The sequence below is a fragment of the Eurytemora carolleeae genome, unplaced genomic scaffold (assembly GCF_000591075.1).
Source record: "Eurytemora carolleeae unplaced genomic scaffold, Eaff_2.0 scaffold209, whole genome shotgun sequence".
Taxonomy (NCBI): Eukaryota; Metazoa; Arthropoda; class Copepoda; order Calanoida; family Temoridae; genus Eurytemora; species Eurytemora carolleeae.
This window is the reverse complement of record NW_019397113.1, coordinates 240,316-261,713: the sequence shown is the minus strand read 5'-3', so window position 1 is coordinate 261,713 and position 21,398 is coordinate 240,316. Positions and strand designations below refer to the sequence as shown.

The 21,398-nt window shown below is 34.0% G+C and overlaps 2 protein-coding genes across 2 annotated transcripts in view; one reads left to right on the top strand and one right to left on the bottom strand.

The window, feature by feature from the left end:
* The first annotated feature begins 6,540 nt into the window (after positions 1–6,540).
* LOC111711965 (X-linked retinitis pigmentosa GTPase regulator) overlaps positions 6,541–21,398 on the top strand; it is a 28,124-nt gene continuing 13,266 nt past the window's right edge. Inside the window, exons 1-5 of the mRNA XM_023486455.1 lie at positions 6,541–7,030; positions 9,136–9,179; positions 9,535–9,608; positions 12,632–12,687; positions 13,826–13,907. Of these exons, the coding sequence (XP_023342223.1) occupies positions 9,137–9,179; positions 9,535–9,608; positions 12,632–12,687; positions 13,826–13,907 (255 nt within the window). The 5' untranslated portion in view covers positions 6,541–7,030; position 9,136. The remainder of the gene's footprint in view (positions 7,031–9,135; positions 9,180–9,534; positions 9,609–12,631; positions 12,688–13,825; positions 13,908–21,398) is intronic.
* On the bottom strand, positions 14,515–20,809 carry LOC111711964 (proline-rich extensin-like protein EPR1). Its single transcript, XM_023486454.1, has 5 exons — positions 20,709–20,809; positions 20,109–20,119; positions 19,298–19,348; positions 14,751–18,200; positions 14,515–14,593 (listed from the first exon to the last, which is right to left on the bottom strand). Exons 1-4 carry the CDS (start codon positions 20,757–20,759, stop codon positions 14,762–14,764), a joined length of 3,552 nt encoding a protein of 1,183 aa, XP_023342222.1. The 5' UTR covers positions 20,760–20,809; the 3' UTR covers positions 14,515–14,593; positions 14,751–14,761.

Sequence of the window (21,398 nt, the reverse complement as noted above, 5' to 3'; positions counted from 1 at the left end):
GAGATTATATACTTTGATTATTTCCCTTGTCGTTCGCAACTATCTAAGAATGCCGCTCACCACTTACATTTTCTAATCCGTTAAAAACGTTTTCTAAAAAAGTAAATGTAAAAAAATTAATTAAAAATGTAAACTATATACAAATGTGGCGAAAGATAATCGATGTCTATAGGTTGTAAAATCTGAATGATTTGTTTGAAATTAAATTTATTTTTTTTACGGTCTAAGTCGTATGTTGCAATTTTCTCAATTTGTTTGGGCGCTACGTTCTGCGGTATGAGACGTCTTTAACAATTTTCTCCTTATAGACGCAACAGATAGAATTAAGATTAGTAGCGATCAAAAGCACTTTTTTATTGCATTAAGCCAATAATACCCCCTTTCGTTTTTCACGAACACTCCCTTTAAGCGATTTTAATAGATGCAAAAAAGAAAAAAACTTTTAGTCTTCAGAGCGTTAAAGTTTCATCCAAGATTTTACAGTGTATACTTTGAGTGCTGCCCATATACTCTATGAAATTTTAATATATCTCTTAAAGTTGTATATACTCTATGAAATTTTAATATATCTCTTAAAACTTTATATACTCTATGAAATTTTAATATTTCTCTTAAAGTTGTATACACTCTATGAAATTTTAATATATCTTTTAAAATTGTATATGACATATATTTAATATATCTTTTAAAGCTTTATATACTCCATGAAATATATTTAATATATCTTTTAAAGTTTTGTATACTCCATGAAATTTTGAAATATATCTCTGAAAGTTTTATATTCTCCATGAAATATATTAAATATATCTCTTAAAGTTTTATATAATCCATGAAATATAAAAATATATATCTTAAAGTTTTATATACTCTGTGAAATATATTAAATATATCTCTTAAAGATTTATATATTCCATGAAATATATTAAATTTATCTCTAAAAGTTTTATATACTCTATGAAATGAAGCCGAGTTTGAAATTATATATTGAGACTTCAGGTTTAGGGTACAGCGCATTTATTATAAAGAGAGGAGGGGGCGGAATTTGGCAAAGGGGGCGGAGGAAAAATAAAGTAGGGGGCGGAGGCAAAATAAAGCAGGGTATAGATAGATAGATAGATAGATAGATAGATAGATAGATAGATAGATAGATAGATAGATAGATAGATAGATAGATAGATAGATAGATAAAAGATCCTACTCCACGGTGGTCTCTCGTTCTGCTCGCTTTAATGTCATTATTTCACCAGGTTTAAAAAATCTGTTCCCCCTTTTTTATACATTTTTCCCTTTAAGGGACAATAATAGGGTCGTTTTGGACATTAATCTAATAAATTGCAGATTATCATTATATTTACAATTCATTAGATTATTCTAGCAACAAACGTATCTCACCCAAAAGGTCCGCCAACTTTAAAAGATCGAAATCGTTGCCTTTTTGCGTCAACTGTGCAGAGATTTCATCGTTTGTATAAACGTCAAAACGACTAAACCGAACGAGCCCTAAATTTGTCGAGGAAACTCAAATGACTCAAATTTTATGTCTTTTTTATCCAATAAACGGAAATATGGCTTGTATACCATGGTTAATTTTTATTCAAAAAACGCAATTTCGGCGAAACCGATCTGATCCGATTTTGTGATAATCATCTCTCAGGGAAGTTTCGTGCATTAAGATAATTTGATTAAAACAAATGTGAAAATTCATTAATGCGTAAATTTTTCGAAATTTTCATTTTTGTTTCAGAATTGACTAGAAAAGCTAACAGATAGGTTAACAAGAACGGCTGTAAACACGGGGGCTGAAACTTTGCTACCAATGGCTGTGTGTATAAGCCTGAGCGTACGATTAAGACAGCTTGATGATATAGGATTATGGCCTATTCATGCAGTACAAACATCAAATATGCAGTACGCTTTCGGAGTACAAGTGTTTAGGGAGGTTTTTTATCTTAAATTTTATTTTGTTTTCTCAGAACCTTTAATGAACAATGAAGGAAGTATTGCCAGAGTCGGCTTAAGGTGGGGGTAGGGAGGGAGGGAATTAAGGTGGGGGGTAGGGAGGGAATCCCACCCCTTAGAAAATTAAAGGGACGTCCCATTCCCTGGAAAACTGAGGGGAGTCCTGTCCTTCCACCCTTGAAAAATAAGTAGGGAAAGAAGAAAGAGCAGGGAACAAATAGCCATTTAATTTAGATTTAAGAATAGATTTAAAATGTTGCTTGCCTGTCGCCCCACTTTATTACTTAATTGAATATTTTTATAGAAATTCAAATCTTGGTATCACATATTCCTCCGTCCGCCCCCAGCTGGTCATGATTTTGACACAAAAAGGACCAAATTCCCCGTAAAAATTACCAGGGGGGGGGAGGAGAGGATTTTTTACCCGTTTCCTCTCCCCACCCGATATATACATATTTTAAATGTGCATCACCCCCAACCCTCCTAAACGTTAAAGTCCTCTTCTTTTCCTTCCTGTTCAGCATTTTGCTTGCATTATAGTGCTAAAGCTTTATAAATATTTTCAATTTATTTGGATTACCCTGTAATTGTCCTATGGTCTTAAAAATCAATGTCAAGGACCAANAGTTCTGTAACATACAGTAAGTTTCTCCACACTAAACCCACACTGAAACCTCACAACAAGAATTGCATCATAAAAGTATAACGGGTTGGCAAAGCATGAAATTTAGATGCATAAACTCAAGTAAGAGTTGGGGCCCGAGAACGTATCCCTGTGGGACTCCTGTTTTTACAACCATGTATAACTTTATAAGTGTCTGGTTTAGTACGCATAATTCTTAGAATTATGGGAATGCTAGAAAAGAGTTTTCACTATTTGCATAAAAATTGCAAATAAAATACCAAATCTAAGTAAATATATACATATTCATAAACATTTATAAAGTGGAATAATATTTTTTTTCTGTTTATGCTCTTGAAGCAGATTAAAATAGTAATACCAATCAACTGGAAGGAGTTGATATATTTGGCTCCAATATTTACACCCTTAGTATTTAAAACGTATACATACAGGGTATAGAATAAAAAGTTAGAAAGAATTCCTTTCTGAATATTTTTATAAAATATATGACAGTAGATCATGTCTGCGAACACCCTGACAGGATTGTAAATAAACATTTGTTTCCAGCATTATAAACAAATCCTTGATCTAATAAAGTGGGTAGTGTTTTGAGTAAAGTTGACCATGTAAATCAACATTTTTAACAGTTGACTTAATAAGTTGAATAAATGTTAACAATTGACGCTTTTAACCAATTGACCAAGGTAGAATTGCGAAATGTGAAGTTGACCAAATGTAATTTGACCAAACTTAAATTGACAAAATTTACGTAAATTGACGACGAAATGTAAATTGACTTAAATGTACGTAAATTGACCACGAAAAGTCTTGTATTTTAAAGTTTGTTTTTATCTGAAAGTTCACAAATAAGCTTCAGCTGTTCCAAAAATCCGTGGTCTTACTTTTCTGTTTAATCAACTTATTTTTTGTCGAAAAGGGTTTAGGATACCGTACTGCGTATACGTTCAGCATAATAATTATCTAAAATTAACCCGTTAAAAATATTTCAGAATCTTATCAGCCTTCTTTTTTATTGAGAATTTCGTATAAAAAAACTAGATTTTTAAATTCCAGTTTTTCAAGATAAACGTCTAAAAGTGAGGAATCTAAAGAGATACTGTATCCAATTAGTTTTAAGTTTAGCTCGACCGGTATCTTTTACACCCTTATAACGAACCAAAAGTCAAGAAATCTGATCAAAACATCTGTAGAAAATGTCGGATAATAAATTGAGCCAATTCTAAGCTTGATTTTGAGTCAGGTCACAAAGGGCTTAATTAAATCGATGTCATGATGAAATTCCTAAGATTTTATTGATTGCGTTTTATTCTGCTTTTCGTCCCTTAATTCTCACTTTACGTTCTTTCCGACCTTTCTTTCAAATTTTACTTTTCTTTTTTTCTCCTTTTTCCTTTCATATCCATCATTTTCTGCTTTTCCGTTCGCTCCAATCTTTCTCTCTTTTCCATCATTTTCAATCTTTTTACTCTTTCCTTCCTTTCCATCATTTTTACTCTTTCCATCCTTTCCATCAGTTTTACTCTTTCCATCCATTCCATCCTTTCCATCCTTTCCATTCTTTTTACTCTTTCCATCCTTTCCATCAGTTTTACTCTTTCCATCCATTCCATCCTTTCCATAATTTTTGTCTATCCATCCTTTCCATCCTTTCCATTCTTTCCAACATTTCCATCCTAATCTTTCCATACTTTCCATTCTTTCCATCCTTTCTAATACTCATTTTCTTCAATTCTATCCATTCTTTAAATGTTTTTATCTATTTCATTTTCATATCAGATGTTGTTGTGTTTGAGTTATCTGTTGGCTTCTTTGTGTGTTATGATGTTTATTGGAACTTGTATATTTATGTTAAGTATATGAGTGTATTTAATGTATGTATGTTTGTGTGTTATAAGGCAGAGGGTGGTCTAGTTTAGACCACCCTCTGTACGCGAAGCAACTAGACCACCATGTGTTTAAAGTAATTAGCTTTTATTTACATCTACTCTACATATACTCCTATATTCATTAAGCTTGGGTATAAAGCGTCTGTGTATTGAACATTTTAAAATTAATTTATGTTTTTGATCTTTTCTTTTCAATCTCTCTGATTTTGTCGAGGTTCGGTTTGTTATTTATTATATATAGTTTTATTGTTACTTTAGCCTCAAGCCAAATTATTTGGGAAAACTAAAAATAAAAAATGTAGCAAACAATATAATACAAAAAAAAGCAAAGGACACTGAAGCTCTTATTTCAAATTTTAATGGTCCATAGCATGTGTTATTTCTATAATGTATACTATGGTACACATGTGGGATTAGGAATAGTATACAGTCTAAATTTCAGGTTTCTTATTTCATGATTTAGAGGAGAGAGGGGGGGCATAGAGGCTATTTCAAGCTGGAAAAGAAAACCAAAGGTTGAAAAGGAAATAAAGGGGGGGGGGCAGGAGGCCGGGGGGATCTATAGAGTTAGGTCTCTGGATTGTAGTTTGAATGTTAACAAAGTAATTAATTAAAGTTCAACATGTTCCTTCATTGAAATTTACTTTCACAAACAAAATTAAAATGGAAACGAAATATAAAAAAAATAAGATAATTCTTTCCATGGCTTTTCTTTTTTTCTAAAAAAATAGATGTTCTGTTTAGACTGTACCCCCCGCCCCTCTGCTTATTAACCTCTCATTTTTTAAACTTTGAAACTTCTTGTCTTTAGAACACTCAAACCTATTCCGACAATTTTGGAGATACTGCCTGAATGCCTTATTTTACCTTTACCCAACTAAATCTATATTTAGACCTACTTCCGGTCATTGGATTTTGACTTTTTATAGCTCTAAGGAAAGCCTTGAACAAAAGAAAGTGGATTGCACAATTTTTGCGAAGAAATTTTGCATAGTTTTTTGCACAGATCTCTTCAATTCAAAGAGAATTAACACATTTTCAATTTTCCTTGAATAAAAATTTATTTTAAAAAAATGTTGCAAATATTTTTGCATGTTTGATTTCGACGTGACGTGGTAAGGGCCTTTTTTGCACATTTTTTGCTTAATAACTTGAACTTGCAATACATTTTTTAAATGTAGCAAATTTGCAATTTTTTGCAGATTATGAAAGTAGAGCCTAAGGACTTTTCCAAGGTCTATCAAATGTTTTAGATTTGTATCACAATAAGGAAATAGATCGACTATTTTGGTTAAACCAGACGTCAGTCTGAATAGGGATAAACCAAAATGTGCATACACTCAAAGGAAAAATAAGCAGTATTTTGCTGATTACTCCTTTTAAGCTTGTGCTAGAAACAAGCGCGTTGCCTTATCAAAATACATATGGTTCGGGTTACAAAAAAGTATAAGTAAGTCAGTAAAACTAAAGGTCAAGGCGTTGCGACACTTTAAAGTCGAGGCTGTCTAAAAATTTGACATCTAACTTTCATAGTTGTGTAGCGTCTATTGTCTTCGTATATTTCAATGAGAATAAGTATTTTAACAGAAGATACATATATGGTGTCCCACGAAACATGACAGTTGGTTAATAGTTTAAAATGTCTTCTACCATAATCTGTTGTAAGTTTTTTTATACCAAAGAGACTAATCAAAATATTATGTGGTATCATATATTAGTTAAATGGATTTCAAAGTAAAATATATTTGAGTAAAATTTTTTTAACGAAATCAACGAAATCAAAGTCTTTAATATCTAATCAAAGACTTTCAAGAATAAAAACTCTGAGACCTTTTTAAAGGAGGGGGGGGTGAGAGTAGAAGGGGGAATCCCTCCCCCCTGGACTATATTTAGCTTTAGAACCCCAGCATGTTTTGAGTTAAGTGAGAAAAGGTGAAACCAGTTTATGGGAGTCTGGAAGTCGGTCTCTACGAGGACCGTCGGCCGGAAGTTGAGGTGTGTATGTATAGTAAAATACACTTTAGCAGAATAGATATTGGTTGTAATCAATTAGAAAGCTTGGTAGTTTAGTTAGACTTAGTCTAGCTATATTTAAGTACATAGATACTAACCAACCATACACGTTATATTTATAATATAATAAAAATTAAGATAGATCATAAGTATTTAATGTGATTTTGTGAATATCTTTATGAAATCTGTGAAATATAGATATGTGAATTTGGCGCCAAAATCTGTTCTAAAAGTGAACACCAAGTATTGATGTGATGGGGGATTTATGTGATGCTGAAATAGAGATTAATAAATAATAAGTTAACAATATTCGGTGATATTCAGCTTACAACAGTGAAGACCCCTGAAAAGCTGGAAAAGTAAGCAATTGCAATTAAAAAAGATGTTTTCAACAAAACAATCGTTGATCTGAAAAGCTTCGATAAATTTAGTGTCGGTGACGAAATCTGCCTGAGAATGTTCGTTGATATAGATTGCGGGAATACAAGATGAATTGGAACAGATTCCACAGTTGAAGCTGAAATATCAGGTAGAAATATATATCTTTCCTTTAACACAAAAAGTGTTTTTAGTCCCTTAAAAGTCTAAAAACTTTAAATGTTTAAAAACGTCCTCAACCACTCTAAATGTTTAAAAACGTCCTCAACCACTCTAAATTTTAAAAACGTCCTCAACCACTCTAAATGTTTAAAAACGTCCTCAACCACTCTAAATGTTAAAAACGTCCTCAACCACTCTAAATGTTAAAAACGTCCTCAACCACTCTAAATGTTATTAAAAACGTCCTCAACCACTCTAAATGTTAAAAACGTCCTCAACCACTCTAAATGTTAAAAAACGCCCTCAAAACTTTAAATGTTTAAAAACGCCCTTGAAACTTTAAATGTTTAAAGACGCCCTCAAAACTTTAAATGTTTGAAGACGCCCTCAAACGTTAAATGTTCAAAAACGCCCTCAAAAATTTAAATGTTAAAAACGCCCTCAAAACTTTAAATGTTTAAAAACGCCCTCAAACCCTTAAATGCTTTAAACGCCCTCAAAACTTTAAATGTTTAAAAACATCCTTAAAACCTGAAATGTTTAAAACGCCCACAAAACTTTAAACGTTTAAAAAAGCCCTCAAAACTTTAAATGTTTAAAAACGTCCTCAAAAATTGAAATGTTTAAAAACGCCCTTAAAACTTTAAATGTTTAAAAACGCTCTCAAAGCTTTAAATGTATAAAACCGCCTTCTAAACTTTAAATGTTTAAAAACGCCCTCAAAACTTTAAATGTTTAAATACGTCCTCAAAACTTTAAATGTTTATACACGCCCTCAAAACTTTAAATATTTAGAAACGCCGCCCTCAAAACTTTAAATATTTAAAAACGCGCCCCTCAAAACTTTAAATGTTTAAAAACGCTTAAAAACTTTAAATATTTAAAAACGTCCTCAAAAATTTTAAATGTTTAAACACACCCTTAAAACCTTAAATGTTTAAAACGCCCTCAAAACGATGCTCATCATTCTGAGCTTTACCATTCTTAGTCATGGTTGCTCCAACAGTAAATTATTTGTAAAAATATCTGATTGTTTATTTTTATTCTATTTACTTTTTTAACGGATTGAAAGTATCCCCAGTTTTGACACTGCTGACAAATTGCTCAGATATTACTAAAACACGTCTAAAGGGGCCGAGGAGGGGAGGGGGGAAGATAGGGGGGGGGGGGTTAGAATAATCCTTTAAAAAACACAGGTTTTTTTCCTTTATTTAAAGAAAAAATGTCTCAATAAATTTTTTGAAAAACCCCTAGCGTGGGAAAACGCCACCTTTTGCTTTTTGTAATAGAAATAAAAATGATAAATGAATTATTATGAATACAGTAATAACCAAAAAATTCTGGAATAGAAAGTCGACTTTTAGACTCAAGTTATGACTTTAAATTAGGCCAATGAATAAAATGCACAACAATTGTGCAGTGTAAGTTTAAAACTTTTAATAAAACTATTCGCTTTGTAACAACATCCAATGCACTTCAGTATTGCTTTTATGTCGTCTTCCGATTCTACAGTTTTCTGGTTATCACTGTAGTATTTATTCGATTTATTTGAAACTTGTGAAGTTATTATTTTTTCGCGTTTTTTTTTGCAGCAAATATTTATTTTATTTCGAATCCTTTCCAGAACTGCAAAATATTATCTTTATCTAATAAAATTTGAAAAATAAGTTTTTTTCCCTTCCCCTACAGTGATAACCAGAAAACTATGGAATATGAAGACGACAGTATACCAATACTTAAGCGTTTTTTTATTTTGTATCAAAGCAAATAGTTTAACTAGACACTTGGGTCTGTTTACACTGCACAATGGGTGTACATCATGCTCATTGTACTTTTTAAAGTCATAACTTGATTCTAAAAGTCGTCTTCCTATTTCAGAGTTTTCGGGTTATCACTGTACAACAGAGTGTAGTTTCTCGCTAAAAATGTACAAATGAACACTAAACCGTTTAAAAATGTCAAAACTTAATTTCTCTTAAAAGCACATGTGTATGATAAAAAGTTATAAATTATTGAAAAATTGACATGCCTTATCGTTAATAAAAGATTAAATAAATGATAATAATGTTGTTTAATATGATTATTTTATTTCAGAATGACCGGCAAGATGGCCGATGACCCTGAAATCCCGGAAACAGGTAAAAAACAATTAAATGCTAAAACATTCTTTACCAGAATTTTTTATAAACAACAAATATTTCTCAGTTATTATAATTCTTGTATTCAATCTTTCAGCTGGAATTAAAAAGAAAACAACACTGCAAACTTGACAGAAGGAGAAGGTCAAATTTAGGCGACCTCCCAACTTTTCGACCTCGTAGCTCCTCTTTTTTATTTTGTGTACAATTATGGGAACACCATTATTTAGCAAAGAAAGAAACATGTTTACACTTCCATAGGATCAAAAGTATAAGACAGTATAAATTCCGTACAGTCGTCTCTGAAGTCTCATCCTTTGTAAAACAATAAAAGAGAAGATTTATATATTTTCAGGAGCAGTGTTCACTTTCGGCAAATCTAAATTTGCGGAGAATTCTCCAAGCAAATTCTGGATCAAAAAGGACAATGTAAGATAAATTAAATGAAAAATATAAACAAAATGATTTAGAACGAAATAATAAGATAATGATTAATACCACAATACTGATAATAACAATTATATTTGCAAGGACTATATTTGAAAATGAAAGGTTCACGAAAGTAGTTTTAATTTTAGAAATAAAAAAATGATAGAAATAATGGTGAAAGAAAGTAAAATAACAGAAACATAAAAGAAATGTATTTATAAAAATATGAAAAATAATAAAAACATTAATGACGAAATCATTGTAATAATATTAAAACAACAATAATCACAATATAAAGATATTACACGATTAAAGAGGACAACATTAAAGCTATTTAAAACACTAATATTTTGGTTAGCAATGCTTATTGAGAAGATTCAAACTTTTTAGACTATATATTCTGAGCTTCAGTGAGGGACAAAAAAGAACCTTTGAGATACAGAGGAAATTAAGTCCTAAATGTTTATAACACGTAGCATCGTGCCAAAATAAAAGCATTAGTATAGAATAAGCCTCTTTACAAAGGAGAATTGAAAATAAAAGTTAATTTCAATTTTGTTTAAATTTAAAGTGAAAATAGTTTTTTAGATAAAATCCGTGAACCATTGAAACTCTACAGGACGTTTTTAATAAAATTCACCAAGAAGCGTCATATTAGTTTTACAAATATAATTTAAATAAAAAGACTAAAATCATAATATTAAAATGACACTTTTGCCAAAATAAAAGTGACTAAAATGAATAATAATAAAATAACAATAATAATAATATAAATTTATACTAGCTGAAGTGCCCGCGCGACGTATTTTAGCCTGTTAACCCCGGGGCACCCATGTGTTTCCTCAAAAAAGTCAGCCAATTCAGTCTAGATGTTTGGTTAGCTATATAGCTAACATATAAATATATATATATATATATATATATATATATATATTTTATTTCAAAAGTGAACATTTTCTCTTTGTATACTTTGTAAAACAAAAACAAAAAAATATATGCGAATTTTTCTAAAAAAACATTCGGGAATTTTTAAAATTCAATAGAAATCCAATTTTGTTGGTGAGGTTCCACAAAAAATTTGGGCCCGATCAGTTAAGCCGTTTTGACGTTTATTAAATACAAACAAACAGACAAACAAATAGACAAGCAAAGTATAAATGAGCGAAGAGCTTTATTATTAATAATAAATTACAATAATGATAATCTAAATGTAACATATATATAATTTTATTGCTAGCCAAGCATTAAATAAGTACTTATCCACAGTTTTTCCTTTAATGAATGCTTAATGAAATTCTTCAACTTGATGGAGATCCAAATATTGTAGTTCGAACAATGCCAGATTTCTTTTAATCTCCACCAGGACTATCAAAAAGACTGCCACCAGGACTGCCACTATAGGACTGCCCCTAGAACTGCCACCAAGACTGCCACCAGGACTATCACAAAGACTGCCACCAAGACTGCCACCAGGACTATCACAAAGACTGTCACCAGGATTGCCACCAGGACTGCAACCAGGACTATCACAAAGACTGCCACCAGGATTGCCACCAGGACTGCCACCAGGACTATCACAAAGACTGCCACCAGGATTGCCACACCAGGACTGCCACCAGAACGCCACCAGGACTGCCACCTGAACTGTCACCTAAACTGCCACCAAGGCTGTTACCAGGACTGCTACCAGGTAGCACAAGGCTGCTACCTGAAACCTTAAGGTGGCTACCAGAAACCTCAAAACTGCTACCAGAAACCTCAAAACTGCTACCAGAAACCTCAAAACTGCTTCCAGAACTGCTAACAGATGTTATCGCATAAAATGTGCCCTTTTTGAAAATTATTATGTAAGTGCACATAGTCATTTTTGTATCCGCATATGCATCAATTTTCATACTTCATTTTGTTTGTCTATTTAGAAGCACATAGATGTTTTAACAACAATTCTTCAGCTAATCCGGATTATCTAGATGTAAACTTTGATTTTCAGAATACAAAAGGATTTTTGCTTGTTTTTCTAAGCCTTGAGGCCTTAGCTCCTGAAATGCAATTCTTAGCTTTTGAGCTAAAACTCGGAAAATGTCGTTAAGAAACCTTACTTGTTGTTTAAACGCATTTATCAGTCATATGAAGACCAAATATGAAGACACATGCGCAATATTTCCTTTTTACATGATAACTCGTTTGCTGTCCAATTTGGATCTGTAGGTCATTAAATTAAGAAAACATTAGTTTTATTATAATGTATTATTATGGAAATGCACTTTACTTTATATAATATAATAATAAAATAATAATAATGATAATATATACATGATATAATTATAAAATAACAATAATGATAATATAAATGTAATATATATAGTATCATAAAATAAAAATAATGATGTTATAAATGTAATATGCTCTTCGATAATATAAAAATATTTGTATGTCAAACATGAAACACAGTGTCCAGCTATAAACTATATTTAATAAACAATAAAAAAAGTTCTGAACTTTTTTTAAGAAGATATATTGAGATGTATGTAATAGTGAAGCGTTTTACGTTGAAAGATCAAATCCATAGATAACTTTACAATCCATAGTAAATTCCACTTAAACAACCAGGTTTATACTTTCAGAAGTATTTACAAATGTTTTAAATTATTCCATCAAACCCTTCGATCCTTAATCACTCCTTATCATCCTGACACAACAAAATCAAAAATCAAAGTCAACGAATCAACCAATCAATTAATCAACCGGAATATTAGACTAGTAATTATTGAGGCCTGGCTATTGTTTTACAATGTTAGCTGCAGCTGGCCAAACAGCAAGACCGAACTGGCTGATTTTTTTAGGAAACTCATGGGTACCCTGAGGGTAACATAGGCTCAAATAATTTGATTTTTTAAAGAATCAATTTATTTCTTAAATAAAATGTTTTACATCAAATTTTTTGTTCATTCCACGGGCAACGCCAGGCACATCAGCTAGTATAGATGTAATAATAAAATGACAATAAAAGGAAAAATCTATAGATTGTACTGATATCATGTGGAGATGAACATACTGCAGTTGTCACCCAGTCTGGCAGGTGAAAAACAGGACAAACAGGACAAACAGGACAAACAGGACGAACAGGACAAAAAGGAGAAACATGATAAACAGGACAAACAGGACAAACAGGACAAACAGGACAAACAGGACAAACAGGACAAGCAGGACAAACAGGAAAAACATGACAAACAGGTCAAACAGGACAAAGAGGACAAACAGGACAAACAACACAAACAGGACAAACAGAACAACCAGGACAAGTAGGACAAACAGGAAAAACAGGAAAAACAGGAAAAACAGGACAAAAAGGAAAGACAGGACAGAAAGGACAAACAGGACAAACAGGAGAAACAGCAAAAACAGGACAAACAGACGGGACAAACAAACGAGACAAACAGGGAAAACAGGACAAACAGGACAAACAGGAAAAACAGGAAAAACAAGACAAACAGGACAATTTTATGGGACGAAAAAACGAGACAAACAGCGAAACAGGACAAACAAACCGGAAAACGGGACAATTGTGACAAATGGGACAAATGGAACAAATAGGACAAACTGGACAAACGGGACAAACTAGACAAACGGGACAAACAGGAAAACCAGGACAAAATGGGCAAACAGGAAAAAATAGGACAAAAAGGAAAAATAGGACATACTGAGAAAACAGGACAAACATGAAATAATACGAGAAACATGACAATTAGGAGATATCTAATGATTTTTTACCGGTCATATGACAACTAGGACTGCCAGGCGATAGTTTGACAACCAAAACAAATCAATTAACAAATCTGGCAATTATTTAAGTAAAAAACAGTTCGGACGTATCTGCCGCGCCGCGCGACGTTTTTAGAAAATCAGGACAATAGTGCCTGCAGTACCTAAAATCGCATTTAACTAAAATATGCCTAATCGATTTTTTCTTCTCACAAATTATATAAAATTTGTGATTTGAATTTTATCCAGGAAGGTTTTTTTATCAGATTTATTCCAGTTCAGTTTTTAAAACTAAAATAAATGTTTATAATGCTTGAACCACCATGGAGGCCATGCCAACAAAAAAAGCAATACGGTCAAAAAACGATTTAGTTTGTATCGGTATAGAGGTATTTGTGAAATCTTAGAAAATTCGATGATTGAGAAGACGACTTTTATTTTCTTTGTATTTTTAGACTGTTTACATTTGGAAGTAATGAATGGGGACAGCTGGGGTTAGGACACAACAACAATGCTCCCCGACCCAGCTGTGTAAAGGTAGGTTGCTCAATTACAACTTAAAACAGAATTTATTATAAGGATAAGCTTTGGGGCTGGCATTGTTGAGACGAAGACAGGTAAAAAGTCAAGTGATGAGGCGACAGTTAAAATGCTCAACAAGATTATGTTTGAAGTAAAAGTGTTTGTCATGAGCCCACACCAAATTTAGCAAACTATCAATTAGAATCATATTGACCAGTGACTCACCAACCTTTAGTACTCATAAGGACTTCGTAGAAATGTCGAAATATATTTCCTGAAAAGTCGTCTTCATCTTTTATTTTCCAATCTGAATTTGTTCAACTCAGACTCAGATTTAAGAATCATAGATAAAAATTTTCTAAGATACAAGATAAAAAGCTATGTTGGCAAATCAAAAACAATTTCTTTCTCTTTACCGTGTTAGCATCAAAGAATGTTACTTTGATGATGACCTGAAGCTTTTTGGAAAAATCTCCGAAGAGTGAATTTCATATTCTGCCAAATGATTTGTTAAAAAGTAAACCACTGAATTTAAATAAAATATGATTGTCTCTAAAAATTTTAGCTTGGGCTGGGATAATTTCAGTTAAAAGTGATGTTTCTTCTGAGTAAATAAAGCTTATTAAATATATTAAAATTTATTAAAGATAAAAATCATTTAATATTTTTCAACACTGGTGTCTCTATCAGAGTTTCTATTCCTAAAATACAGTACAGGTTAATGCATGCGGAACTTAAGTTGAAATTAGCATATTTCATTCTAAAAAAATAACATTAAAAAAAACATATTCTTTATAAACAGCAATTAGTTGAATAATTTAGAAAAATTTTATATTTATTATTTTTAAAAAAATGTACCTGGATTACTCCTATACGCCAATCCAAAATCTATTTTTAGTGGTTAACTTTGTTTCCTTAGGAATAAAGGTTGATGTAACGTAGCGAGAAGAACCTTGAACAATTGGTTCCGTGTACATGAATACAGGACTGGTTTCTCTAATCTTATTTTCCCAACTCCCCCTGCCGTCCTGCTCAGACCAGCCTGATACTTGACCCCTGCCGTCCTTCTTAGACCAGCCTGATACTTGACCTTTGCTGTCCTGTTTCGACCAGTCAGATACTTGACCCCTGCCATCCTGCTCAGACCAGTCTGACACTTGACCCCTGCCTTCCTGATCAGACCAGTCTGACATTTGACCTCTGCCGTCCTGATCAGACCAGTCTGACATTTGACCTCTGCTGTCCTGATCAGACCAGTCTGACACTTGACCTCTGCCGTCCTGATCAGCCCAGTCTAACAGTGGACCACTGCCATACTGTTTAGACCAACCAGACGATAAACTGGTTCTACTTGACTCTTCCGGAGAACCCGACCAGCCCATGCCATCTTCAAGGGTCCATTGATTGCTAGAAATTTTTTTAGGTTGGATGTTGCCTGGATCATATCTAAGGTTTTGTGTGTTTACTTTTTCAGTGTATCTCTCTTTTAATCCAGTATATTGAGTATTTTCTCCAAAACTTTGATCTTTTACTCTAGCATACTGGACATTTGTTTCAGGAACCTGGAAATTTACTTTATTTTGGTTTCTGGCTTCAGTTATCTCTTGTTTCTTATACAACCAGCTCGCTAAGTTTTTCACGGGATTTTTGAGCATATTGGATGCTTTGTAATGAGATTTAACTGATGGGATGATATCTGTAGAATAGGTTGAGGTGTTTGTGTTTGAAATATAAGTGGGAGGAGTTGTTTGAGCATAGCGTAAAATTTCTGTTTTTGGATCATTTGAAGCTAATGTTGGATACAGTGGGTTATCATAGGTAGAATAGATTGGAACAGTATAGGATGGAGAAGCATGCATTGAAGGAGCATAGGTTGTAGGGACATTGGTTGGAGCAGCATTGGTTTGAGGAGCTTTGGTTGGAGAAGCTTTGGTTTGAGGAGCATATGTTGGAGGGGCATAGGTTGGAGAAGCTTTGGTTGGAGGATCATATGTTGGAGGAGTATAGGTTGGAGGAGCTTTTGTTGGAGGAGCAAAGGTTGGAGAAGCGTAGGCTGGAGGAGCATAGGTTGGAGGAGCGTAGGCTTGAGGAGCATAGGTTGGAGGACTATTGGTTGGAGGAGCTTTGGGTGGAGGATCATAGGTTTGAGAATCATAGGTTGGAGGAGCTTTGGTTGGAGGAGCATAGGTTGGAGAAGCATAGGTTGGAGGATCATAGGTTGGAGGAGCTTTGGTTGGAGGATCATAGGTTGGAGGAGAATAGGTTGAAGGAGAATAGGTTGAAGGAGAATAGGTTGGAGGAGCTTTGATTGGAGGAGCATAGGTTGGAGAAGCAGAGGTTGGAGGAGCATAGGTTGGAGGATCATAGGTTGGAGGAGCTTTGGTTGGAAGATCATAGGTTGGAGGAGAATAGGTTGAAGGAGCATAAGTTGAAGGAGCATAGGTCTGTGGAGCATAGGTTGGAGGAGCATAGGTCTGTGGAGCATAGGTTTGAGGAGCATAGGTCTGTGGAGCATTGGTTGGAGAAGCATAGGTTGGAGAATCATAGGTTGGAGAAGCTTTGGTTGGAGGAGCATATTTTGGAGAAGCATAGGTTAGAGGAGCATTGGTTGGAGGATCATAGGTTGGAGGAGCTTTGGTTGGTGGATGATAGGTTGGAGGAGAATAGGTTGAAGGAGAATAGGTTGGAGGAGCTTTGGTTGGAGGAGCTTTGGTTGGAGGAGCATAGGTTGAAGGAGCATAGGTCTGTGGAGCATTGGTTGGAGAAGCATAGGTTGGAGGAGCATAAGTCTGTGGAGCATAGGTTTGAGAAGCATAGGTTTGAGGTGCATAGGTCTGTGGAGCATTGGTTGGAAAAGCATAAGTTTGAGGAGCAGAGGTTGAAGGAGCATAGGCTGGAGGAGCATAGGTTGGAGGAGCTTTGTTTGGAGTGTCATAGGTTGGAGGAGCTTTGGTTGGAGGAGCATAGGCCTGTGGAGCATTGGTTGGAGAAGCATAGGTTGGAGGAGCATAGGTTGGAGGAGCATAGGTTGGAGGAGCATAGGCTGGAGGAGCATAGGTTGAAGGAGCATAGGTTGAAGGAGCATAGGTTGAAGGAGCATAGGTTGAAGGAGCAAAGGTTGGTGGAGCATAGGTTGGAGTAGTATTGGTTGGAGGAGTATTGGTTGGAGCAGCATAGGTTGGAGGAGTATTGGTTGGAGGAGCATAGTTTGAAGGAGCATAGGTTGGAGGAGCATAGGTTGGAGGAGCATAGGTTGGAGGAGCATAGGTTGGAGGAGCATAGGATGAAGGAGCATAGGTTGAAGGAGCATAGGTTGGAGGAGCATAGGTTGAAGGAGCATTGGTTGGAGGAGCAAAGGTTGGAGGAGCATAGGTTGGAGGAGCATAGTTTGAAGGAGCTTTGGTTGGAGGATCATAGGTTGGAGGAACATAGGTTGAAGGAGCATATTTTGGAGAAGCATAGGTTGGAGGTGCATAAGTTGAAGGTGAAGAGGCTGAAGGATGATAGGTTGAAGGAGCATAGGTTGAAGGTGCATAGGTTGGAGGAGCATAGGTTGACGGAGAATTGGTTGGAGAAGAATGGGTTTGAGTAGCATTTGAGGAATTAAAAGCATAGGTTTGCGTGGTCGGTGGAGTATATGTTGAATATACATCCTTTGTAACAGCATAGGTTGGTGGATTGGTATTTAGAGCATAGTTTAAAGTATCTTCAGCAATTTCGTCCATTTTGTCTGAATTTAAATATTCTTTAGATCTTTCTGTGGTGTGGTCATGGAAACTTCCATCATTATTCTTCTGCTTGTATTCTTGGGAACTTGGATCCTGGTATCCTTGGGAACTTATATCCTTGTATTTTTGGGAACTTAAATCCTGGTATCCTTGGAAACTTGTATCTTTGTATTCTTGGGAACTCGTAGCCTTGTTTTCTTGGAAACTGAGGTCTTTAAAATCTTGATAATTTTCGCGTTTGAACTTAGAATCACTTCTTTTGTTATCTCCAAATTTATCCGAACTCTCGTCCATAAACCCAGGAGAGCTCTTCTCCAAATCAGATTTTTTCTTCTTGAATTCATAACTCTGAGCTATCTCAGAATATCCATAAAAACTCTCCGACTCCTCAGTAAACACAGGATAAAGCTCTTCGTAGAAAACATCTGGTTCATCTTGAATAAACCTCTTCCTCTTGTTGTTATCTTTATCAAAGAAAAAGTCACTGCCAGCCTCCGAAGTATTGTCAAAATTATCAGAACCATCATCATAAATAATTTTCAGAAACTCAGGAGTACTCCTTCTCTCTCTCACAGGCTTCCTAGTCAAATCAACATTTACAAGTTAAAATTAGACAATATTAATAATTAATACAATCAAATCAATAGATTGAAAATTTCTGAAAGAGTTAAATATATCTAATAAAATGTCATTAAATGGAATTAATGAAATATTCAACCAGGTGGCGCCACAACTATTAAATAGATACTAGACTATAGGACTGGTAGGGGCCAGAAGACCTCCTATTTTCAAGGGAGGGGCTGAAAGTGGTGGTTGTCAACACATTTTTTAGAATTAGCTTAAAATGAGTGTTCGCGAAGAATTAAAGGGGGTATATAAGCTCAAGTTTAAAAATTATTAATTGTGATCGCTACTAATCTTACTTCTATCTGTTGCGTCTATAAGGAGAAAATTGTTAAAAGCGACTCATAATACTTTTTATTTTTAATAATCTGAGAGTTACTTTTGAAAACATGTATTCCAGTTTTAAGGATTTTTAATAATGAAGACGACATTTTCATATTTTCCAGGAATGTTCGAAAATCTTGCGCCAGCCATGAAAACAACTTGTAAGCTAAATATTGAAATTATATACCCCCTTTCATTTTTCGCCAACACTCCCTTTAACACTGATTAAAAGTACAAGATTAAACCATTTATATAACATCCAGTTACGAATGTAAAAAATATTTAACGTTAAGCGATTTAAAATACTAAATCGTTAACTAAAATAGGGTAAGAAGGTAAGGTAAGGCCAGCTAAAAAAGAATGTATTCTTGTAGAGTGGTCTTTTCTGTTCTTTTAACAAAAGTGCAATCAAGTCCAATCTTTAATTCTCTTAATTTGTTCAGACCCTTTTTATCAATTTTATCAGCCTTATTCAGCTGCTAGTTATTTCATTACTACATATTTTATTGTTACAACTAAAAAGATTCAAGTTCAACCCAGATCCAAATATATATTTTTTTAAATACTCTATTTTCTGGTATTTATCTGAACCTCTTTAATCAAACATGGGCGCACTAAAACTAAGAAATTGTCAACATATTTAACAAATCTATGTTTTGAAATAGTATTTTACAGTTTGCCCAAGATGGGGCTTCTTGCAGATCTCATCTCACATAATCACATAATCACCTGTGTCCTAGGGTGTTCTGTTTGAGAGGGTCAACTCTAGGACGTCCATATCTATATGATTAAATTATAATTAGAACCGAAATTAAAAACGCCAACTGCAACATGACTCAAAATGAAAGTTTGCACAAAAAGTCCAAAAAGTTCAAATTTTCATGTTTTTTTTATTAAACTGACGTAAAGATTTGGGAAAATTTGGTTCCATTCAGTTTTCGAAACAGGAAAATTTTTAATTATTAAGAAACTTATCCGTTTTAGGAGTTCAAGTAATTGCACTTATTATCCTTTTTATTGGTCATCAGTGTCCGAATTTAATGAATTTAAGCCGCGTCTCAAATCCCCAAAAAACGATTTTAATTGAGCGCCGGCTTAAATCTTGAAAAATTCAATACAATTTTAAGTGGAACCAACCATATTTTAGCCGCGGCTTAAATTTAAGCCGCCGCTCGAATTCTTTAAATTCGGCCTCAGGTCTGACTAAATTCTATCATTTAATTCAAAAGTTACTTGTTCGGGTAATTGAGATAAACAGATCAAATTTAGCATAAATCAAAGATATTAAATGTCGTCTTCCATGACAATTAAACTAATCCAATTTCACCCAGTTTTTCTAGATCGAAGAAATGAAATAAAGATAATTTGAAGCACAGAGTCAACTAATGCATCACAGAGTGACCTGAGTCATTTTAATTATTGTAAAGTCTTGAAGTTAAAAGAGGTCAATAAATAAGGTTTTTGGGGCCACTTTGGGCTGAAAACCCTTATCCAGCTGTTTTTGGACGACCCTGTATGTAGAGAAGGAGAAATAACTCACCCAAACTCAATCTGAAAGAAAAATAACCAAATAAATTAAGAATGAATGAAACGAAATGTGAACATTCTCTTGTAATCATTGGTTTGGTTGGTTTTAGATAAAAGGGTTATGTGTAAAGGATTAAATGAAAGGGCTACCTGTAAAGGATTATATGAAAGGGCTACCTGTAAAGGATTAAATGAAAGGGCTACCTGTAAAGGATTAAATGAAAGGGCTACCTGTAAAGGATTGTATGAAAGGGCTACATGTAAAGGATTAAATGAAAGGGCTACCTGTAAAGGATTGTATGAAAGGGCTACTAGCAAAAGATTAAATGAAAGGGCTACCTGAAAAGGATTAAATGAAAGGGCTACCTGTAAAGGATTAAATGAAAGGGCTACCTGAACAGGATTATATGAAAGGGCTACCGGTAAAGGATTGTATGAAAGGGCTACCAGTAAAAGATTAAATGAAAGGGCTACTTGAAAGGATCAAATGAAAGAGCCAGACTACCTGTAAAGAATTACGTGAAAGGACTACCTGTAAAGGATTATATGAAAGGGCTACCTGTAAAGGATTATATGAAAGGGCTACCTGTAAAGGATTATATGAAAGGGCTACCTGTATAAAGAAAAGAAACAATTTCAACGTAGTTTCACGGTAAGACACCATTCCGTTCTTAACACCAAGATTCAGAATTGAACTGATTTGTTTAAAATATAGTTTATACTGTACAAACTGTACAAAACTCAATGTTTTTAATGTTTGAAGTACAAAGGGTGCAAGGAAGATAAAAAGGAACACTCCTATCATGAAAAGTGTACTGATTTTCTGGGGGAAAAATAAACAAACTCTTTGATTCTTAGTTTTGCCTATATTTAGTTTATATACTAATTGTACACAAATTTATGGAGATCTTTGTGAACACCTCCTTGTATGTGTGCTGGTATATTTTAAAAGTTTTTGCATATTGACATTAACGTAAGCTTTTGTAATGGATGTATGGGCATGGGATTGTTTCATAGACGTTTGTTTACCAATCTACTATTTGAAAAAATTATTGCTGAGGGCCGGGCATTACAAAAAATAAATAACGGAGCTGTTGGCAATCTTTTTTATTTATTAACCCTATCCCGATTGGACTATTTTTGTCTAAAATAGATTGGGGGGGGGGGAGGTTATCCCCCCCCCCTATGAGTTGAGATAAGGGAATGTATTACATGTCCATAGTCTAACTTTTCAGGGTCTGCTCTTTAAAATAAATAGACCTCTAACTTTAAAGTTCAGGGTGTGAAGGAGGACTTTTAAAAA